Source organism: Rattus rattus, chromosome 5 (assembly GCF_011064425.1).
Source record: "Rattus rattus isolate New Zealand chromosome 5, Rrattus_CSIRO_v1, whole genome shotgun sequence".
Lineage (NCBI taxonomy): Eukaryota > Metazoa > Chordata > Mammalia > Rodentia > Muridae > Rattus > Rattus rattus.
The window spans coordinates 126,035,410-126,058,929 of record NC_046158.1 but is presented as its reverse complement, the minus strand read 5'-3'; the positions used below and the strand labels follow the sequence as shown (position 1 = coordinate 126,058,929).

Below are 23,520 nucleotides of genomic sequence, written 5' to 3'. Positions count from 1 at the left end.
TGGTTGGGTTTTTTTTGGCTAGCTGTCCCTTTTTCCTCCAGTATTTATATGTGTGGTAGGTATTACACCCTCCTGCAATTGTTTAAAAGCTGGAGAACATCATGTCTCTCCAACATCTCAGCTTATAGAACTGCTATATATTTGAAGTATATATTATAAAATGAATACATGTATGTATACCATACTTTTCAGAAAACACACACACAGACACACACACATACACCCTACTCATTTAGAATTCTACAAATGCCCTTTTTGTCAAATTTCTGACCTAGGATACTTTCTCTTTATATCTGAAGGATAATTTTTAGTACTTCCCTTAGTTCGTGACTGTTGGTAACAAATTTTCTTATCTGAAAATGCCTGTCTTTTGCTTTCATGTTTGAAGTATATCCTTTGGGATGCTATGTTCTGTTTACTATACTAGCCATGTCCTCTCTGCGTGTTGGGTTGTTTTGTTTTCAGATTTAATTTACTTCAGGTTCTGATATACCTGGTATCTAGATTTTCTGTTCATTGGATCATGTGTACTTTTTAAGTTATGATTTTTATTCCAATTGACTTAACATGTTTCCAATAATATTTAGTAGTATGTTATATACTTCAGCCTTTTGTTTTATGGTTTCTATTTGATTGTCACAGCAGACCATGAAGCTTGTTCCTTTGGAGAAAATGTTCTTTTCTCCCTTTTGGCTGCTTTTAGTGTTTTCAGAGTGCCTTTGGTTTTAGCGGTTGTACTGTAAATTGTTGTATCTATTCTGCTTGCCTTTGTGATTCATGATGATGGATTTGTTCTCTGAGCTCAGCCATTCTTGCATAGTCTCTGTTCCATTTTTACATTTCTATGACCTTGTCACTGTCTTCCTGTTCTTGCCTCTGCTTACTTTTCTCTCTTATGTGTTCTAGAGATTTCCCTTGTATTTCTCTCAGTGTTCACTTTAGCTTCTGCCCAACCTATATGCACACAGCTTTTAATTTGGGTTGTTTTGTTCTCAGATTTAATTTACTTCAGGTTCTGATATACCTGGTATCTAGATTTTCTGTTCATTGGATCATGTGTACTTTTTATGATTTTTATTCCAATTGACTTAACATGTTTCCAATAATATTTGGTAGTATGTTATATATCTCATTGTTGTGGCTATTTATAGAGATATTTTTTAAAATAACTTAATTTTCCCCATACAAGAACTATTCCTTGCTCTCTGTGAGGAGGATAATATGTTATGCCTTTATTGCAGATTTAGATTGCTCAGTTGTCTACATTTTGTCAGAACTGATTTAGTAGTCTCTGAATTTCCTTTTTTTTTTTTGTAGAGTTTTTCTAAATAATGTACAATAAGCAGGTGCCAGACTTCAGCGATAGTCTAAAGTGCATAGATTGACTGGGCCAACAAAGTACATAAGAAACATAAGGAAAGCTAGAGGAGTGGGTTGACAAGAAATATGTAATAAAGCAAATATAGTTACTGCTGACAGCATCACTGTGAAAATTTCTCAATTTTATGTGTGATCATTTCTTTAAAATCCAGGAAGAACGAATGAAGCAGCATGTACTTTGTCCTAATGTCTTGTGTTTATTGAGTTACATGGCAGAATACTGACTCATTCAGTTTTTGTAATCTTTTGATAACGCTAACTCTGTGTTCTGGAATTTGGTGTGCTCTGGCTGCCACCCTGGGCATTTCTGTATCTTAACGCACTGATGCTGAAGTGACAGCTGCCTATCTTTAGGTTCTTGGTTATGAAACTTAGGGGTGGTATTAAAACAAGTCTGGGAAGTAACTTTGTAATCTTGGGAATGACCTCTGGTTCCCTGGGGCTCAGTGGTCTGGTCTGAAAAGTCGTCACTTGAGTGTGGAGTAGGTAGGGTCCTTCCTGCCCACCTTGCATATAGAAATAGGCCCTAAATTTGAGAAGCAAAAGACAAATGCATTTCCTCTTCAAACTCTTTTTTTTTTCAGTTTTATCACATTAAATCACAAATACATAAGAAAATTCCTTAATATTAAAATTTTCACTGGCTAAGAGATGGCTCATTTAGTAAAGTGCTCGGATCCCCAGTGCCCATGTAATAAAATGTGCCCTATGCCTGCATTTCTAGCACCGGGAGGTAGACATAGGAAGACCTCTGTGGTTTCTCGATCAGCCGGTCTAGCCAAACAGCCAAGTTCTAAATTCAGTGAGAGATCTTTTTTGATAAAATAAGAAGGTGAAACAATTGAAAAAGAAGCCAGTGTTGACTTCTGTCCTGCGCATATACACAGAAGGGTGTTGTTGTGGTTGTTTAAGTTCTGACAAATATACACAGTGTTCCAAGTGGCTGTACTTGGTGTTCTGATAAATGTAGAAAACTGTCTGAGAAGGAAGTAGGGAGGAAGGAACAAAGGTGGGATGGAAGGAAGATGGGGGAAACAGAAGAAAAAGGCAAAACAGGCAAGAAGAGGCTGTGCTTTTAGCAGCCTTTGATTTCTGCTCCACCAGGGCCAGTTCCAACCCCAGCCTGGCTCACCTGAGCACAGATAAAAGCAGCCACAGTTCCCACCACAGTCTTTCTATCGCTTTACAAACGGTTTCTGATTTTTTTGAGAAAACTTACAAGTTTAGTTATAATTATTTTATATATAGACAATTAAAACACCTCTCTGGAAGATAGAAGGATCTGTGAGTCTTCATTGTTCTTCTGGGCTAATTATGAAGATGTCTTTTTTCTTCAGATAAGGGGTGTGTACAAAAGTATGTCTGTGGTTTGTACCAGTTAAATGTTTCTGAAGTGGGTGATGGAAATGTCTGTGATTCCGAGTTTGCATGGCATGAAAGAGGTTTTTTTTTTTTCTTTTCAGGCATTTTTGTTGCCTTCCTGTGAGATATCTATAACAAGAAAAGTAGTTCAGGTGTACAGGAAATGGATCCTGCAGAACAAGCCTGTGTTCATGGAAGAACCAGATAAAAAGGACGTTGCTGAAGAAGATGCTGACAAATTAGGACTTACAGAGACTGACTCCAAGGAGGTAATGTTATCACCTGGCCTCTGAGTTGAGGTACACACATCTTGGCAAAGTAGACCAGCTCAGTCAAGGGTCCTACCCTGCGCATAAGGCCGGCCCTTAGGTGACACTCTCAGGTTGTTAAGTTCTGAGGACCTGCCTAAGCAGCAGCACTCATGCTCCATCTTTGGTGGGCAGTTGTCCCCTTTACAATTAGCCTAGGAGACATGCACACGCATGCGCACACACACACACACACACACGCACATATGCACACATGCACACACACGCACACATACACACGCATGCACGCGCGCGCGCGCGCACACACACACACACACACACACACGCACATGGCTACTTTCTTAGATGCCACTGTTTTGCTTTCTCGCGTTTTACAATTCCCTCTATGAGACTGAAAAGCTAATGGTTTGACTCATTTAAATAAGTAGTTGTTGGAAAAGTTAAACATAGACTATTTTGCCAGACTTGTCTTTTGCAGTTAACTGTCCAGAAGAAATCTGTATTAAATATTTGAAACAATTACCATGTAGAGTAAGCCTTTGTGTGTCAGCAGCACATGTGCAGCCTTCCTGCAGAAGGCACTGTCCTCTTCCAGACTCAGACCTGAATAAATGTAAGGTGACAGCACAGAACATCCCAAGACCAGAAGAAACCCAAATCATATTTATGTTCCTGATTAAATTAATTTTCAATATTTAAAATTTTTAGCCACAGACTTAAAACATAAATGTTTGTACTGATTCTGTTATTTTGATGTTTTAATATTGGTGAAATGGTTTTAGTACCTAGCTTTGAAGTCAGATCCATCAATAAACAAGTTTAGGTTTTTTGTGTAGAGGCCTGATTTCTGTGTCCCAGCATCGGGCAAACTTGGCTCTTCCAGTCCATGCTAAGGGTGAGATCACCTTGGATGCTGGGGGTTGAGTGCTAAGCAGAGAGCGAGGAACCAAGTATGTAAACTTATGCTTCTCCCTACTTGGTAAATGGATTATTGTCTTCTGAAGGTCTCATCTGAAAGTTCTGGTCATAAACGGTCATCCAGTTGGGGACGCACGTATTCCTTCACAAGTGCCATGAGCAGAGGGTGTGTGACAGAGGAGGACAACACAAATGTGAAAGCTGGGGCCCAAGCTATGTTGCAGGTATGCCGCCATTCGGGATCCAAGGACAGCCAGGTGGAGAGGGCGTTTGGAGCATTTCATTTCCTTAGAATAATGTCATATGAAATGTACTGATATTTTGAGCACCAGGCACTGAAGAGGCCTTAAGTTTTAAGTTTTTCTTCCCATCTACAAATGGAAAATATTTTTTCTAGTTAAAAAAGACCTGAAACTGGTTTCAGTCTTTTTGAGAAGGATTATTTTACAGTGACTCCGAAATGTATATGATTTGTGAAAGTATCTTCTGAGCACATCTGAATAGTTACTTGGATTTTCACACACACATACACACACACACACACACACACACACACACACACAGAGAGAGAGAGAGAGAATAAAATAGAATAAATTTTAGAGAGTAAAGATGATTTTACTCATGTAACTCAGAGAGATTTGCTGCATCTCCTATTTGTAGACTGTGACCTTGACACAGATACTTGGAGGGGTCCTTGTGTCCTGTGGCTCTCTCCTTTCATATGAACCACAGTCATACTGTAGCCCTACAGCTTGAGAGGCAACAGGACTTAATTTGCTTTTGTTCTCCTTGTATTCAGTGACTTGTCTCTTGAGTGGCTGGATGGAGGTCTGATAAGATAGCACTGCTGCCCGGCAGAGTGGTTTGGACATAATAACTTCGGTTGTTGTTACTTAACCAATGCCAATACAGTGATAGGGATTCCTGTGTTGGTGTTTTGAAGCTATTATTAAAAGTAAAAGTGGAGTATACGAAAACTTCCTTTGAATTGGGAATGGGCAGAATTTTTAAGTTCAAGAAAACACATGAAATTAAAAGGCTTTGTGTTATAATGTTATTTGTGGTTTACTCCTGTAAAAACACTGTCACCAAAACTGCTATAGTTTTTTTTTAACCAGAAATTCTTTGTTCTCTCTTTTTTTTTTATTCAAATTCACCTTGTAATTTTTTTTTTCTAGTAGTGATTATTGGTGATTTTTTTTCCCTACAAATTTGGGACATTCATTTTATAAAGGTTAAGTTTTAGAAGTTGTCATCAGTTTTTTGAGTATGTGATTTGAAGCTGTCTGGTGAGCCTATGCATTTTATTGGGAATTTCCTGCACTGAAAAGCTAGAGAAGCTGGGTTTGTTCCCACAGCTTCGGTCCTTCTACTGCTTAATCTGACGGAGACCCACAGAAGGGTATGTGAACAGATGGATAGAACCCATCTGACTCATGTTATTTTATCTTATTTTATGTATACGGTCTTTTGGTTAAATGTATACCTGTGTACCACAAGCATGCCTGGTGCCCACAGGAGGCCAGGAAAGGACATTAGATTATCTGAGACTGGAGTTACAGTTACCGTGAGCCTCCATGCGGGTGCTGGGGATTGAATCTAGGTCCTCTAGAAGAGCAGTCAGTGCTCTTATTTATGAATGCTGCCATGTTCTTTCACTGTGGTAATTTACTCTCTGAGGACCCTAGTCAGCTGTACTGCCACCGAACAGAGACCCTGGACCTCAGAGATCTGGGGCAGAGCATAGAGTAGCCAGCTGACTCTTGTACTATGCTTTTATCGTAAGAATTTGCTGAGACTCTTGTTTCTTGCTACATAATAGATTTCTCCTATTAAACAAAGTCCTGGGGCTGGAGAGATGGCTCAGCTGGGAAAACTACACTATGTGAAGCCTGGAGTTTCTAGAAGCTAGTGGGCTGTCCAGCCCACCTATAATCGTAGTGCCAGGGAGGCAGAGACAGGAAATCCCTGCAGTAAGTTAGCTGGACAGACAAGGAAAAGGTGAGCTCTGAGTTCAGGGGGAGACCCTGCTTCAGTATATAAGATGGAGAAGGATTGAGGAAGATAGGTGATGTCAACTTCTCAGGTCTCTATATGCACGTGCCCATATGTTCAGCCCCACCCCCCGCAGCAACAACACACACACACACACACACACACACACACACACACACACACATACACAAACACACACACACACACACACACACACACACACACACACACACACACACACACACACCCCAGACACACTTGCAAAAAGAAAAGGCCTGATTCTAGAAGGTGCAACATGACCACGTGGCATTGTATGTTTCCAGGTCCACCACTCCTCAGTTCTTATGCCTCTCAAGGACACTAATAATAATCCACCAGGACACAGGGTTCATGTGCTGTGCTGTGAGCTTCTCTCAGCATCGCATGGGTTCCTATAAATTCTTATTCCTCCAACTTGATGACTAAAATTTATTTTGGACAAACAATTACAGCTCTGTTGTCTGGCCACAGGCCTCTTCTGTGACTTTTGCATCCCAGACCTTGCCACCCTGATATAGTGGTCTTGGTTTTTGTTATTTTTAATTATTGTTGTTGTTTTGTTGTTACTGTTGAGAGATATAACAAATTCAAATATTTTGTGACTCATGGCTAAAGTAACACTGTGTATATGGAATGGCAGTGAAAGGCCTCCTAGGTGTATACCAGGCAGTCCTAAGGGTGAGCCATAATTCCTGGACCATGTATTGGTGTCATCTGCTGTATGCAGACAGTCTGGAAGTAACCCAAAAGGATTCACTGGTACAAGAAAGGTGAGATCATCTGTAGGCAAACTTTCCTCAGCTGTATATGGTTAATTGTATTTTCTAATGTAAAATTGTTGATTTTAAGGTTTTTCTTACAAATGCTGCAAATGTCTTTTTGCTGGAACCATGTGTTGAAGTTCCCATGCTCCTGAGAGAACAAGTAGATGCCTGTAAAGCTGTCCTGATTATTTTTCGGCGAATGATAATGGAGCTCACAATGAATCAGAAGACATGGTAAGTTTACTCAGATTAGCATCCTAAAACAGCTGTCTTTGCTTCTCAGTATAATTCAAGTGTTAAGGCTTCCAGTTACCAAATGTCTTCCAAAACTGGCAATAAGGCGAGCATCAGCCCTTTGGGGTAGCTTCTGTGAAATGTGGCAAGGAAAGGACCAGCACTTGGGCAGTTCGTTTATTTTCATTATTGTTTTTTAAAAACGCTCATGTACAGGAGTTAGCGTTATATTACTCAGTAGTGGATTTCTCATTTCAAACTCTTATCAGAGAGTTTTATGATAAGTGGTATGTGCTTTACAATATGATTCTTCATAAGAGCAAGTTTGGTAGTTGTCCTGAAGTGCTATAAACTTAAATTTATTTTGAATCCACTTTGGAAAAATTTTAAAATAATTTTTAAAAATAATATGTAGTCAAAGTGACAGGAAAGTACAGTCAAAAGTGTGTCCTGAGTTTTCCTTCCCTTTTTCCTTCGCTGTTTTACTATTACTTGTGTAATGTGTAAAATGGGTTAGATGCTTCTCATGCCTGTCTCCCAGTCTCCACATTGCCCTCGGTGTTCTCAGTGAGAGAGCAGAGGCCCTGAGCCATACTTCCCTTATTCCCAGTGTGTTCACCTGCAGCCTGTCTTAGAAATGCCCCTCAGGTCCGCCTGGGTGTGCTCATCTCACTTAGCCACCTGCAATGTGCCCTTCTCTCTCAGCTTTTAGGGCTTTGAGGCCACTGAGGTCCTGTGGCAGTGACCTCCTTCTGTAGTGGGAATTTTCCCAGGACCACACCTGTCTTATAGGTGTCCTAGAGCCAGCACTATTGGTGTTGTACAAGGTGTCTGTCCACAGTGGGTGAGAAGCCCTAACAATAAGGCAAGAGTGAGCTGTCAAAAGCCACAGGCCACCAAGAGGAGAGAAGGGTGGGCCCAGAAGAATTTTGCCTTGCAGCAAGTTCACAAATATGACATTACAAGTATCAAAATGGGGATTTGAAAGTGTAAATTACAAGGTCTTTTAAATTAGTATTTCTACCCAGTGCAGTAGCTGCTAAGTTTGGAAACATTACAGCGGTGCACAGTGTGATGGAGACCCAGTCCAGTATCACAGCCGTCAGAATGACCCTATGAGAAGTGCTTTCAGCTGGATGATGCTCCTTGTACTGCAGCTCTGTGAAGAATATTTTCTGGTTTCTTAGAAAGCTATGAATTTTGTATACATTGCATAGTATTATAGTTTTATAATGCTAAGAAGTAAAATAAAGCAACTTGTTTTTTTTTCTTTAGTAATTTAGAGATTTCCAGATAAATGTATAAAAGGACAATTGTGGAAATAAAAACAGTAACTAAACACAGTAGAACATAGACAGGGGGCACGTTTTGCTGCCTGGACTTCCTACATATTTAAATTCAAGTGCCCCATGCTCCCCCTCCCTTGTCCTCCTCCCCTTTCTTTCTTCCTTTTCCTCCCTACCTCTCTGTTTCTTTTCTTTCCATTTGTCATTAAGTCCTGAACATCTACTGTGAGCACATAGCAGTGCACTAAATCGTCAAAGCCCCGGTGTGACAGGAGCCTGGATATCCTGGCCGAGGGGCAGGACGGACGCTTCAGCTCTGTCATTGCTTTTCCCACTTTCTCTTCAGACTTTCTGTCCTGCACTGTGCACAGGTTTCTAGATCAGGTGGTACACTTGCCTTCCTCCTCCGTATGTCAGATCTCTGACAGTGCAAAACAAGTAACCAGATGGGATAGTTGCTGGACAGTGGGTGTTACCAAATAATTAAACCTGGGACTAAAACCCAACGGAGCCAGATAGCAAGAGAACCCAGAGCAAATCCTCGGAGGTCATTATACCACCAGAAGGCTATGTGCATCATCTATTTACGGAAACAGGAGAAAAGAAAACACTTTCTACAGATCTCTTTGTCTGATCTGGACCACGTTGCTTTGTCATATTCTTTGTTTGTTTGTTTCTCACTAAAGAGTAGGAAGAGCAAGAAGAAGGTAGTGAAGGTAAACAAATCGTTAGAGCTCCAAACCCTACAGGAACCAGAGTGATTCCCTTAGAATGAGTGGACTTCCTCTCTATACAAAAGATAGTGTGTTCTCCATCCCCATGGAGTACAAGGGTATGAGAAATACAACTTGGCTATGTAAGAAAGAAAAAAAAAAGATCCTCTGCTGTTTTAAACACTGATTGTCATATTAGCAGTACTACATTAATTAAAGCCCTCTTCTGTAAGACTACAGTAGCACATGGTGACTGAGCTATGGCGACTGCAGCCATCCCAGGTGTGCACTGTTGGCAAAAGCAGGATCTGCCAGGCTCAAATGCTCTGCCCATCAGTGTTCAGTCATGACCTTTCTAAACCCCTCCTCTCTTCTGCAAGAACCATAGTCAAGCAGTGGTATTGACTGCCTGTGTCCTCATATTAAAACCCAGAGAGCCAGTTTTTTTTTTTCCTATCCCAAAGGTAGATGGGAAACTACCCAGGTTAATTAACGTAATGATGGAGAATGGTAGGGTACCATATAAGTTCAGACTGGCTCACCTGCTCCCTCAGTGAGTGCCCCAATGTGATGACAAAACTGGAGAAAACCACCTTGTCCTCCTTCCTGCAAGGAGAAATGTCAGGCTGGGAAGATGTGTGTAAGATGTCATCCTGCCGGTTGGCATGGATGTGGAAAGCATGTTTGTGGAACTGTGGTAACATCCAGTAGTTCATGGTGATAAAATAAGACGCCTATTCTCTGACTGGAACCTAGACTTTTAATACTTCCAAATAATATGTACTGCTGATTGCAGAGATCTCATACCTACAAAGTGCTTTGGAGATGTGATTGTTAATGTGAGCTTTTATTTTGGGTGGCCCAGGGAGCAGATGTTGCAAATCCTTCTCAGGATAACAGAAGCCGTCATGCAGAAGCCAAAGGATAAGCTTGTACAGGATTCGTTTGCCCGGAGCTTGGCAGGGCTGCTCTTCAGGGTAAGTCTTTCTTATTAAATGCTGCAAATGTGGAATTAAATTGGCAAATTAGTTTTAATTACTGAAAAATTCACAAGTTATATCAAATTAACTTTACATTTTTAGAAAAATTCCTTCTTAGCTTTGTCCTAAAAGTTGTGATGTTTTCCAGTTAGAGTTGTGTTTTTAGGCTTCCTTCTCTGCCATCTTCTTCCTCTTGGTTTGCTCGAGAGTGTTAGGCATTAAGAAAATGACAGGAATAAGATGGGTGGTACTGGCGCACGCCGTTAGTCCCAGAATGAGGGGTAGAGGCAGGCAGATCTCTGAGTTTGAGGCCAAGCTGGTCTACAAAGCTTGTTCTAGGACAGCCAGGGATACAGTAAAACCCTGCCTCGAAAAACAAACAAACAAACAAACAAACAAAAGCAACAGAACTTGAATATCTTAGTGGAGAGAAAACCAGGATAAAGAAATAAAGAAATGTGGAAATGGGATAAAACTATCATTGTGTCAAGCAACTGTGTGCATCAGGCTGCATGGAGTGAGTGTGAAAGAGAACTTGTTCTTAGGAAAATGATGGCATCTCTATAGTTGGTAGAAGAGAAAGCCAGCCAGAGCACTGAGGAAGCAGGCCCAGTTTGCTGGGAGGAAAGCTAGAAGAGGTTGTCCTGGATGTCCAGCAAAGTGAGCGGGGGCAGGTGACCTTTGGTTCTGGTAAGATGTGGGTTGTTGAGAATGACTTAAAGAATTGAAGACTACTTGGAGTGACTCGATCAGGAAGTGGAGGTAGCAGTTGTGGACAAGGCTTCCAAGAGCTTGATATGGCAGGGAGGAGGGAAAGGGAACTATCTGGAGGAGCTACTGTTTGTAGAGAGTGAGGTTTAGAGCAGGTGCTATAAATGTTAGCTTGCCAGTGTGACATTCTAGTGAAAGAGGTCAGAATGGATTGGTGCAGCTGGAGGTGAAACTCAGGATCTGGCCAGGCTGGGTGACTCCATCTGAGAGACAAAGAGGCACCAGTACTTCCTGCCCCAGGGTGAGTAGGGTCAAGAGCATAGATTAGCGGCTGACAGTTGATGGCCTGCCCAGGAAGTAGAAATAATACAGAGCCCCAAGGGCAACTGCCCTGAACTACATTATTTTTTATAGGGTTCATAGAGTCTATGAACATTTCTGAAAGAGAACAGGGAAAAAAACTGGACAGATACGACATCTGTGTTAGGCCTGACTCAGAATTTGATAGGCAGGAGCACAGTGAGCTCAAGTGATGGTTGAGGAAGGAAACATCGTCTTCACCAGTTCCTAGGTCTTGACTGATATATATTAGGAGTGTATGTAGGGTGCAAATAGTATATGTGGAGGTGGCAGAAGTAATTGGCACACACTCCCTTGCCTCATCGAGTCTCTCTCCTTTTTACTACTTTGCCTACCCACCTCTTGGGTATATGGGATAGGCCTACACATTCATTTTTATTTGATTAATTTTCTAAGTCCAAGCTGTACAGTGAGCCTAGATTGATCCAAACTCTCAATTCTATTGCAGCAGCCTTTTGAGTGCTAGGATTATAGGCTTGTGTCATCATGCTACGACTATGTGGGGTTTGTTTTTGTTTGCAATAGTCCAACCTGGTTTGTTGATGCTCTTGTACTGTCATGTGTCATTTGTCATACAGACAGAAATGTCCAGATACGTGTGTGTGTGTGTGTGTGTGTGTTTTATATTTGTAAAGAAATAGTAAGGACTAGTAAGACTTTGTAAGAACATTTTAAGTTGCCATTATCCTTTTCTCTTTTCTAACTCTTCCTGTAGTTTTTATTTTCCTTCTGTTCTATAGATAATGTATGTTCACAAAGTTTCCTCTATGAATGATGAAATTTATTTCATTTAATAATATTTACCAACTAATGGGCAGGTGCCTCCGGCGGTGCCTATTGTCATGTTCTGAAGGTGATCAGAAGGTCTCACCTCAGCTCTCTGCACTAGCGTCCAGTGTGTAGTGTCCTTGATAGTCGTGGAAGGAGAGGGTGTGGTTGGTTATCGGTTGACTGTAAGAGAAGGAGTCACTGAAGCAAGCTGTGTTTCTGTGACTCTTGTGCTGAGCTATATCTGATTAAACATTGAGTGTCAGTGCTGAGGGACCCTTGACACACACTGACCCACTGGTTTGCTTTTATGAGAAGAATAACTCCAGAAAGGCCTGCTGACTTTCCCCTCAACCTAGTGCTGGGACTATCACTTTCCCGCTTCCTTTTGGAAAAGAGTATGAATTAAAAGGCTGTCTTGCTTTTATTATCCAGTGGTTCTCCCATCCCATCCCTCTCAACTATTTTTGAGGATTTTGCACCATGTCCAAGTGCTATTGTGAATCTTGTTGGTGATTCATAGATATGTATACATGTTTGTGACATTGTCTATGACAAATTTTCTAAAGTGAAAGAAGTCAGCTCTTTTCTTTCTGCTTATTTGAGTGAAGGTTTCACCTGGCCTAGAACTCATATGTAGAGCAAGCTGGCCTTGAACTTATAAACATTTGCCTGTTTCTGCATCCCAAGGGCTGGAATTAAAGATATGTGTTACCACATGATCTCTTTATTTCTTAGTTTACACTTAGTAAAATAATTTCCAGTCTTGACATCTTACTACACCAAGACATCCATCGGTTTTGTTCCTGCTTCTAGTACTGTGGCCAAAAGGAAGGTGATCACAAGTAACTTCAGCAGTCTCTGTCCTCACCTCTAAAATTATGTCTGTTGATTTAATATTGGGTCAATTTTATTACAATTAATATTTTATTATTTTTTATTAAGACTAAAATGCTAGTTTCGGTTCTATACATTTTAAACTCCTGTCTTCAAAAGTTTAGTGGCATTACGAAAAGCACACATCGCAATAAAATTAATAATCTTTATCTAACAAAAAATATTGACCTAATAATAAAATGGACCTATTAGATAAAAAAATTAGTAATTATTAATTGACTTCTTTTCATGATGATGGGCTCTCTGTAAAGCTTGTGGATAACCAGCAAAGAATAAATTAGCAAAGGAATCTGATCTGGCCTCAAAGACAGAAGCATACACAGCATTTAGAAGGGAGTGGAACTATGGAAATGGATAAACAAAACCCAAGCTGTCAGAGGGAACAGTTCAGAGTCAGGTATCTGGGAGATGATGAAATGGGAAAGTTTGACTGTGACAGAGAGGGAAGGGGCTATAAGAAGGGAATCTACTTCCAGGAGAGTGTGGGGTTATAAGATGAGGACGAATTGGAGCATGTGTGTATGAAGAACAAGGTTCTGGGAAGAAACCTACAGCAGGGGTAGGACAGTGCACATGGAGGAGAAGCTAAGTGCCGGTGGACTGAAGGTCTCGGGGCTGAGGTTGAAGGCCGTCTCACTCAGTGAGCTGTCTTTGAATTCTGCAGCAGTCTCAGCTGCTCAGGTCGTGCAGTACCTCGGGTTTAGACCACACATACAGGAAGGTGTTTGAGATAGCCTCTGTGATGACAGGCAGAGAACTGCTTTCAGAAGCTAAGTAGTTGCTGGACAGAGTTTTGTCTTCTCACTGATAACAGCAGTGTTATCCAAGGACTTTAGAATAACAGTGTTTCCTCAGATAACCCATGTTGCCATAATTCAAATCCTGAATGCAGTTGGTCAATGAAAAGGATGTTATTTTCACTTTTTGTTTGTTAAAAATCATAAATTTGGTTGGTTTCAGACACTTATCGTGGCTTGGATCCGAGCAAACCTGTGTGTGTACATTTCTCGGGAGCTCTGGGATGACTTTCTCAGGGTGCTGTCATCCCTTACAGAATGGGAGGAACTCATCACTGAGTGGTCTAATATCATGGACTCCTTGACAGCCGTGCTTGCGAGAACTGTGTATGGAGTTGAAATGACAAACCTACCTCTGGATAAGTTAAGTGAACAGAAGGAGAAGAAGCAGCGAGGCAAAGGTAAGAGCAGAGGTAGGGGTGAGAGCGTGCTCATCCACGCACCTAAACGTTAGTGCGTCGTAGTTCACCATGAGCTGAACCACCTGCAGTGTCCTTCAATATTACACTGTGTCCCATTGCTTTGTTCCTTTAACTGGTGACTGACTGTCTAAAGAGACTAAGAAAACTCAGAGAGAAGGACTGATAGCAGGAGTAACAGCGACCAGTGCTTTCAACTTGGTCTCCACCCTTATGACAGCTCTTTTAAGTTACAGCTGTGTCATAGCCAGAAAAGGAAAAAAACAAAGGCCTTATAGTGATTCACTCAGTCAAGGTTGCTTAGGTAAAGACGGACATCAAGGCCAGGCAAGTCCAGACCAAAAGGCTACACTGCTAAGATGCATGCTGCCGCCTCCCTAGAATGTGTGGAGAAATTCCAGTTGCTTGAGATGGGAGCCATTTTGGCTTTATTGTGTTTCTAGGTCCAACTGTTTTAAGACCTAAGAAAGTAACAGTGGTAGTTTTGAGTTGTGAAACAATGGGAGTCTCTGTTGGAGGTGACAGTGGTACCCTCTTGTCTCTATGGCAGTTCCTAAGGACTGTGGTACTTGTCTATTCACTTATACTGTAAAGACTTGAGCTTCTTCATTCAAATACATATGGTGCATGGCAAATGTAAAAAGACATAGGACAGAGTGGGAAGTTGCCATAGGTATGGTTAAATGCCAAAATGCCTTCTATGGGGGCATGTGGGCTTTCTGGGGGAAATGGAGAGGGGCAACCTTGGATTTGACCTGGACTTTCTTAGGGTTATAGCAAACAGAATCACAGAATACAGAAATTTTCTTGGGTGATAAGTAATTTCACCTGGTTCTGAGACCTTGAAGGCCTCTTTCCTTCAAAACTTTGCCAAGTTACATATGTTGATAATAGATTATGTTTTAGCAATAGTAGACTGTATCCGTTGGCATTTGCTATGTGACAAATCACCCTGAAACCTAGTGGTTTATTTAGACCATGATTTTATGAGCTGATAACGTGGGTTGCACACTCTGCCACGGCTGATTCTCAGTTTCATTTAATTCTCTCTGTGCTGTGTGCCACTTAGAGTGCTCTGATTCTAGGAACTGACTGGCCGTAAGCCAGGGCAGTGAGTGTGACTGGGCTACACACACGTTTCATAATCCAGCAGGTTAGAACCTGGTTGTTAATATAATGCTCTAGAAGCAAAATTTTAAGGTCTCACATCTTCAGTCTTACCACCAAAGTAAGTCACCTAATGGAGTTCAGAGTCACTGAGAACAAAGGCTGTGGATACAGAGAGATGTGAACTAGTTCTAGTGATGAGCTAACCATGTAAATGGGCTAGGGACGGGCTTATCATGTATTCGTTGCAGAGAATGGTTTGCCAAAGCCCCAGTTAGTAAAAGCAAGCAGCAAGCCAAAGCAAAGTAGCTTATGTCCATGCTTTCCAGTAGCATGGCTTTATTCCAGTCTGGATTTCAATGACACAGTGCGGTAATGTTTTAACATAGTTTTGCAACAGGTCACTTTCCCTCCATAGTTGAGGCTAAACGGGAGTCTTTTTAGAAATACATTGTAGACTAGAGGTCCTTATTCTCTTCTCATTCTCTCTTACATGTCTGAGGTTTCTGTGTGAACCAGGCCCTGGAAATATCAAGATACTTTCTGCAGGACACTGACTCCCTAAGACAGTGTTTCTCAGTCTAGAGGAGAGTTTTCTCTGCTAAAGAGGGAAGAGCTGAGATACAAAACACAACTCACTTTCTCAAAATAAGTGTGTTTCCTACATCCTGAAGGTGTTTAAATACACATGCACATGTACATGTGTGCGAGCGCACACACAGACGAATACACTCACTCACTCATGTGAACATCCTTACAGTGTGGAACACACTGTATCCTACAGTACTTTTTTCCTACCTAGTGTATAAGCACAGTCCTATGAAGGGATAAATTAGCATTGGAAAGTAAACAACTTTAAAAGTGCTGTTTTCCAGAGAGATACAAAATATTTAAATAATGACCATGATAAACATCTTAATTTATATTGCCTTATTCAAAAAAGTAATTTAAATATTTATTATACATATATGGGCCTAAGCACTAAAATAGTGAAAACAGAAACTACACACCAAGGAAACTTAATGTAAAAACAAGCCACAAGTTGTATCTATTATCTATGTTATTTCTGAGCAAAAAAAAAAATCTCCTGAATATCTTATTCTTTTTCTTTCTGTATTTCTTTGGGGGCTTTAACCTTTCTTTAAAATATTTGACCAGAACACCATGAGGAAAGGGAAGTCAAATTGAAGACCACATTGTTTGACTTTTCTAAAATAAGATTTTAAATTATTTGTAGATTTTCATTAACTTGTCCATTTGACTGAGTATACATGGGTCTCTGTGGGGTTTGAAGCTGGGTGGGAGTCTTTGGAAGCCAGTATAGCATTTTAATATCAGGACTTCAAAGTCTTCGGCCTATAAGTAATGGCTTTTAAGATACCATGGAAGCTGGTGAGTTCAGATGGCATTGTTCTTACATTGAGAAGATTGATTAATATATGCCCCTTTGCATGTTGAAGTAAATGCTATGCAGACATCATTTTTTATGAAACTGTTGGAGATTAAAAATACTCTGACAAGTATTTTTAGGGTAATTGACATAGTTTCATAAATTGCAACACAAGAAAGTGGTTCTTAATTTGTGGCAGAGAATCTGCTAGTGGTAAATTATTTTGTGTAGGGTATTTTTTAATCTTGGTAACATGCTTTTATATATATATATATATATATAAAATTTGCTGTAATATAAATAGTAACAATCTTACCCTTTTTTCAGGTTGTGTCCTAGAGCCCCAAAAAGGGGCTGCTGTTGGGAGATCCTTTTCTCTTAGCTGGCGCAGCCATCCAGATGTAACGGAGCCAATGAGATTCAGGAGTGCCACCACATCTGGAGCCCCAGGAGTAGAGAAGGCAAGAAATACTGTCCGTCAAAAAGCGACTGGTAAATGTTTAACTATCGCTAAACAAATTAATTCTTATTTAAATGAATTTACAGAAATGTTTTAAATTTTTATTCAGAATTTAAACAGTAAACCTTTTATTAGATGAACTGTGTCAATATATTATAAACTTTCTCTTTTGCTTATTTCTCAAGTCACAGGTTTTATTTTTTATTTCTAAAATCCGTACTGTGAAAGGGAATATGATAAATATATCTTTAGTCTCAGTGATGTCATTACGAGACAGTGTTCCTCGTAGAGTTCCAGCAAAGAAAATGAGGGGACACACTTGGATTTGGGAATGAATGAACATATTCCCATCTTTTGCTTCTTTGAAAGCAGAGAGCCTCCTGTGCCTGTAGATGCTGTTTTTGCAGCCTGTTTGGACTAGCACTGGTCCACGATGGAGAGCCTGCTGCCTAGCAGACCGCCTCGTGAGGTTTACTAAGGCAAGAGGCAGATCTTTCCAAAGGAAGCTGGTGTTCACTGAGGACAGCGAGGTTCTCTTCTCCCTTTGTGCTCTGGTTTAGGATTGGCACAACAGAGCCTCAGCTTTTGATCGTTTCATCAGAAGTGCCATGCAATTAGAGTTGATAGTTGGCAGCTTCAGAGAAGCATAAGCAAGATCCTCAGCCCATACAGCAAGTGTTTAAGTAACACATATTTTCATTGCTCATTAAAAGCCTAAAATAGATAGTTTAGCACCTTGTTGGCATTTTTTTTTGTCTAAGTATGTTGTTTTCTAACTGTAACTTCCTCGTTCCTTATTATGCCTGAGCATTTGCTGGTAACTATCTCTTTAGTTAGTTGCACCACCTACTCTAGTCGTCTTCCTTCATTCTGTTTCTGAGAAACTTAGTTCCTAGGACATGCAGTACTAGGAGGCACACTGATTTCTTGTCTCAGTTCAGTCTCAGAGTGTTCCACTGTCACTGGTTCCCTCAGGAAAAGTGCTTAGAACGGCGTGGCAAAGGCTGTGTCCTTCCCAAGCTGTGCAGACGATGCTGCCTTCACCACCCGTGAATTCCAAGTGTAAGCGCTGGCTTGTAGATAGCAGTACATTTTATTTGTCCATGTGGATCACACGGCAAATCTTAATTTCCACCAGATGTTTTAAACCAACACTGTGGTAGAGAAAGCATTCAGGAAAGGCAGGTCCTGTTTAACAATCTTCTAGGTATTTGAGGGGCCATGTGACACTGAGCAAACCATTTACAAAGGTTTTGTAGAGATATTTGTGTAATATGTACTTTAAAACTGTAAAGTTGGCTTCTGTAGAATTAACTACATTTTTAAAGTCTAGAACTGTTTTATATTTGAAAGACAGTGAGAACCATCAGTTCCACGAGTCTATTGTTGTGTTTTATATATACATGTGTATCCATGCATATATATATTCATCTCCTATTGTTATTTTATGCCTTTAAAAATAATAGATGTTATGAATTTGCTGTTACCTATTAATGGTCTTTGAAGATTTTTGTCTACCTTGCTGGTTAATAAGACTAATACACACGGGTAATCTTACTTAGTTTTATTTTCCTATTTTTAAACAAGGCCCGGAGTATTTTCCCTGCAGTGTGAGTATAAAGGCATTTCTCTGGCTGTAGAAGTCACCGAGACTACTCCCCATGGCCTCAGGATGGATCAGTAGCAGCTAGCAGTAATTATTATGGGATAGCCACTCAAAAGTGACTTTGTTTCTCCAGCGTCATTAAGGGAGCAGTTCAAGATCTCACACAGTGGTTCACCTCGCAGATTTCAGTTAGGTAAAGAAGCTGTCATTGATGCTGACACCAGGGAGATAGATTTTATAGAGAGGACATCAGAGTGTAACTGAAGAGCCCTATCATGGACAGACTACTCTGGCCCTGAGAGTCAACGATGGTGAGAATTCAGATGTCCAAACTCAGAGTGATCAAAGTGAGCCTTAAAAGCCACATAAAATAGCCATTATTGTACTATTTCTAAAATACATGGTGATCTATTTTGGAAAAATGCACAACTATTTGGTTACTAAAAGGAAAGGCTTTAAACAGGGCTCAAATCAAATACCAGATGCATGCAGAGATAAACAGGTCTACACTTTGACCTTTACATGGTTGTTGCCCTTTACACATCATCTTCCATTCATGAACTGTATAGTAATCTCATTGCTGGACCCGCTGATAGCAAGGGGCAGGGGAGGGACAGGAGAGTAGAAAGTTGGTTTCAGTTTTTTCAAATGTTCCACCATTGTATACAGTTTTGTTTTACTTATGCTTAGCAGAGGTACAGAGAATAATAACAGCAAATAACCATTCGTATTTTGATTTTACAGTGATGGTTTTATGGATTTTAAGGATAGTTTTATGTATCTGAAGCACATTCCATGTTTGTTTTATTAAATGTTTATTTAACCAACAAGGTATGAGAAAATCAAAAGTTCCTACTGAGAAACTTTTGCTCAAGTAAATATGAAATACAGTATTAAGAAAATAGGTTACATGGATATCAAATAAAGATATATGAGTCATATATTTATGAACTTTGGGGGTATCAGTTCACTAAATGCTAAATGATTAGCTTTTAAGTACAGTCGGCTCTCAGTAAATCAATTTATGAATTATTTATTACTTAGTAGAAAAATTTTGTCTTGGGCCAGATTTTCCTTTTCTCACGTGGCCTTCGTATGAGCATCCCTTAGGAAGAGATAGTGCTGTGTTGATGAGATAATGATGATGTGGTTGAGCAGTTAACCCCGACATCGTTCTGATGCTCTGCATTCTTAACCCAAACTGCGTCTTTGTATGGAATGACCATTCTACGTCATCAGTGATTGACTGAAAGGTTGGCTGTATTTAGAGACTGTGACTAAGTACTCTTATTTAATCGATTTCTTTAAAGCTTAAAATGGCTTCCTTTAAATATTTAAAGGAAATGCAGCACCTTAAGAACTTAGAAGTGGTAAAAGATCTTGATGTGCTCTGATTAATGTTACTTTATCTCTCCTGGAAGCTAAGCGAAGCCAGTCTATCAGCAACTGTGTCCACCTCTCTGAGGCTTTGCCTGCTACTAAAAGCGTCCCGCTCCTCCTCCATACCGTGAGCGCTCTCTTACCTGGTCTCTCTTACTCTCCTTGCTCTCACAGGCTGTCAGGTACTGTACTCTTGTCTCATGTGTCCTTCCATATCCCTTAGCTTCCCCCTCCTGCCTGAGGCCCTGTTTCCAGCATGACTACCCCCAGTCACACTCAGAAGGCTGTCTGTTGCACTTGTGCTAAATTTCAAAAACTATTAATGGTTGTTTGTGTAGTTCACGTTTAGTAGCTACTAGGTAGTCAAAAATTCTATAATCCTGCTAGTGATCAGATTCATGCTGATAATTGCGGTTTTAATTAAAAAAAACCTAATTAGTGCTAATTTTAAAAACATGTGTTTTTAGACTTCACCAGGTTAATTCAACCGAATTAAAAGAGTGTGTGTGTGTGTGTGTGTGTGTGTGTGTGTGTGTGTGTGTGTGTGTGTGTATGTGTGTGTGTTTTCCTTCTAGCCCAGCAAGGTGAATATAGTTAATAATAATAATGTATATCTGGAAATAGCTGGAGTAGAGTGTTTTGAATGAACTTGTCAAATAAATGAATAAATGATGGGGGTGATAGATACATGAGTTATCCTGGTCTGATGTCACTTCACCCACACTGTCCATGGATCAAGATGCCACACTGTGTCCTACCACCATGTGTAATCACCCTGTGCCACTTACAAAGGATATTGGGGTACCAAAATGAGTTTCTCATGTTTTCCCTAGTCACTTCTCAAAGGAATTTACTTTCTGTGTTGAATAATTAAAGCTACAAAGAGATATTTTTCAGTGATTTTTAAGATGAACTAGATCCAAATTAAGAGGGAAATGTTTTTGTGTTCTTTTATGTTCTGAATCCTGATATAATTAAGATGTTTTCAGTACTGGAGATAGTGTAATTGTTCTATAGCGCAAACCCTGTGGTGCCATGGCAGTTTGGCAAAACAAAATCACAGCTCAAGTAAAATACCATGAGGGAAGAAGTTAGTTTTAACTGAGGGTGGGGACTCTGACGTTGATTAGGAACTCTCTTTAGTAACACTGAATGTGGAAACAGTGAGACCGGCCGGCACGGAGGGGTGAGCAGGTAACCTTCTTCTGAGTAGCAAATGCTTGAGGATTATATTGTCCAGGGAATGCTACTTCTCAGGGGTGACTAATGCGGCATTGAAAAGAATTTCCTATGTATTTGGCTAATTGACACCAACAAGAAATCTTTAATGTGAAAAGTTTTATTTCTTGCTCTGTTTTATTTCCATACTGTTACATTTAAGTTTTTTTCAGTAGTTTTTCTGGAATGTGTTCCCAGGAAAAAAATCCTTCCTATTAATGTCTTCATTCATAAAAGTTTTTTCCTTTTTTAAAAAGATTTATTTATTTATTAAATACACTGTAGCTGTCTTCAGACACACCAGAAGAGGGCATCAGATCTCATTACAGATGGTTGCGAGCCACCATGTGGTTGCTGGGAATTGAACTCAGGACCTCTGGAAGAGCAGTCAGTGCTCTTAACCACTGAGCCATCTCTCCAGCCCCCAAAAGTTTTTTTTCTTATTCAGAGTTTTATTTTGATTTACTAAGATCTTAGTCCTTATATGTGTATACATGGCACCCTCAGAAGTTGAGTAACTTTCTGCACTGACTCTCGACTAAGGATGATTTGTCAATATCTGGAGACATTTTTGGTTTTTAAGACGGTGCTATTGGCATCTAGTGGGTAGAAGCCAGAGAACCTACTCCATACCATCACTGAAACCAGCCTCACCAGAAGATGGCCAAACCTCAACGTTCTCTCATGCAAGAAGGGCAAATAGCCGGGTAAAGTGGAGCAGACCGGGGCAGGCCTGGGCTTCCCTGTCTTTGCTGCCTTCACTGCCTTTATAGCAGGGTGACTGGAAGGACAAACTGCTGCTGCTGGTTGATGTGACAGCTACAGTAATGAGTGCCTTCTTGGTCTGACTCCAGGTGTCCTTTATTAGTTAGTCTGATGCCATTGTCCTTTGTGACTGTCCTGTCAGTAGGGTAGGCTGAGAGAAGTGTTTACCAGTATCCATTCTTCCTGGTTGGGAACGTGCAGTATATGATAAGCAGGTTTTTTCAGTTTTCCTTTTTGGCTACAAGTTGAGGTTTTTGGGGTTTTTTTTTTTTGCTTTTCTTTTAGTTTTTCTGTCAGTGGTTGCTGGCTTTGTTTTTATTATGGCAGCAGCAGTCCTGGTGTTGATTTCTCATCTGTGTGAGTCAGCACCAAAATTGTTATAATAGAAGCAATGGTGGTAGATCTGGAGGCGTGGGAAGCAAGTGGTCTTTGAATTTGGGGAGAGTCAAAACCACCCGCTTCCATGAATATGAGTATCAAGAAAGCATGACCTGGAAAGTAGGTGTGACAGCTGGGGCGTCCCCCTCTCTTTCATGAAAACAGTCCCTCCCTGTTGTCTTTCAGTGTCACTGTTTTCTCTGTTGGGACCTTTATCCGTCTGTAGCACTGGCATGCTATGCAAGGGGAGATTTTTCTTTTTTCTTTTGGGAATATTATAATGGTTATATCTGGTAGACTGACTGTCTCCCTTTATCCTAATTTATGGGAGTTAAGGAGAAGCCTTGTTTAGCTGCTTCTCTGTCTTTCCATAAGCTCCATGGACGTGCCTCTTGTTAGAACCTGGACTGACTGACTCTCAGTAAGCATGACCTTGCGGACATCAAGGGTGCTAACTGGAAAGCATCCCCTGAGCTTTTAAGGCCGCTTGGCATCATGAATGGTAATTTTAAAACTAGGACCCTACATTCTCATTGTGCTTGTGCAGCCTTGTATGAGGGATAAGTGGGACATAGAATTTCTGCTTGTTTAATGAGATGAAATAAGGAAGTCTGTAATTAAAGAGTGAATGAGAAGTAGACAGACATCTGGAGAGAATAGAAGTTAGCTGAAGAACATACACATTTAGTTCAGCCATTCTGACTCTTCTCGGTGGGGGTAAAAGAAATGAATCCTTCTGATCATTTTGCTGATGACTTCAATGGAGCTTTAGAAATCAGTGGGTTTGGAATGGTGTTGAGTAACTACATCCTCAAGAGACAGGAGAGTTAGTGCTTTTGATCGGGTGTTATTACACTTCACAGAGGATAAATGGACTTAGAATCTGAGGCAAAATTCAGCTCTTCAAAGTGATTTGAACAGAAATTGTGTGACATTCAAAACAGGATGCATCAAATCTAAATTTATTGCACAATTGTTATATAACTCAGATGTCCCTTTTCTGTTTCATAGGCAACCCCACGTCTTTACATTTTACATCAGTAGTAAAGCCATTTTTCATTAGTTACAAAAAAGCAACTCAATAGGACACAGTAGAATGGGAGGAGCCTTAGCCCAACTTGGTCTTTCTTCAACAACAAGGGGCCAGCAGAGGGAGCCCGAGAGCCGTTAGGAAGGAAAAGGTGTTAAAGCGTCATTCTCTTGTCCATTGTTTAGAGCGCTTATTGAATACAATGTAACACACACAGCAAGGAATGTAGCTGCTCCCTTCCTTCCACTCCTCTCACCCATTCTTCCATTCCTGCCATTTCCAGTTCTTCCTACA

General features: G+C 40.5%; 1 protein-coding gene across 1 annotated transcript in view; it reads left to right on the top strand.

The window, feature by feature from the left end:
* Ralgapa2 (Ral GTPase activating protein catalytic subunit alpha 2) overlaps positions 1–23,520 on the top strand; it is a 270,387-nt gene that overhangs the window by 77,262 nt on the left and 169,605 nt on the right. Inside the window, exons 11-16 of the mRNA XM_032904353.1 lie at positions 2,844–3,011; positions 4,016–4,153; positions 6,813–6,961; positions 9,826–9,937; positions 13,637–13,874; positions 16,717–16,881. Coding sequence (XP_032760244.1) covers positions 2,844–3,011; positions 4,016–4,153; positions 6,813–6,961; positions 9,826–9,937; positions 13,637–13,874; positions 16,717–16,881 — 970 coding nt within the window. The remainder of the gene's footprint in view (positions 1–2,843; positions 3,012–4,015; positions 4,154–6,812; positions 6,962–9,825; positions 9,938–13,636; positions 13,875–16,716; positions 16,882–23,520) is intronic.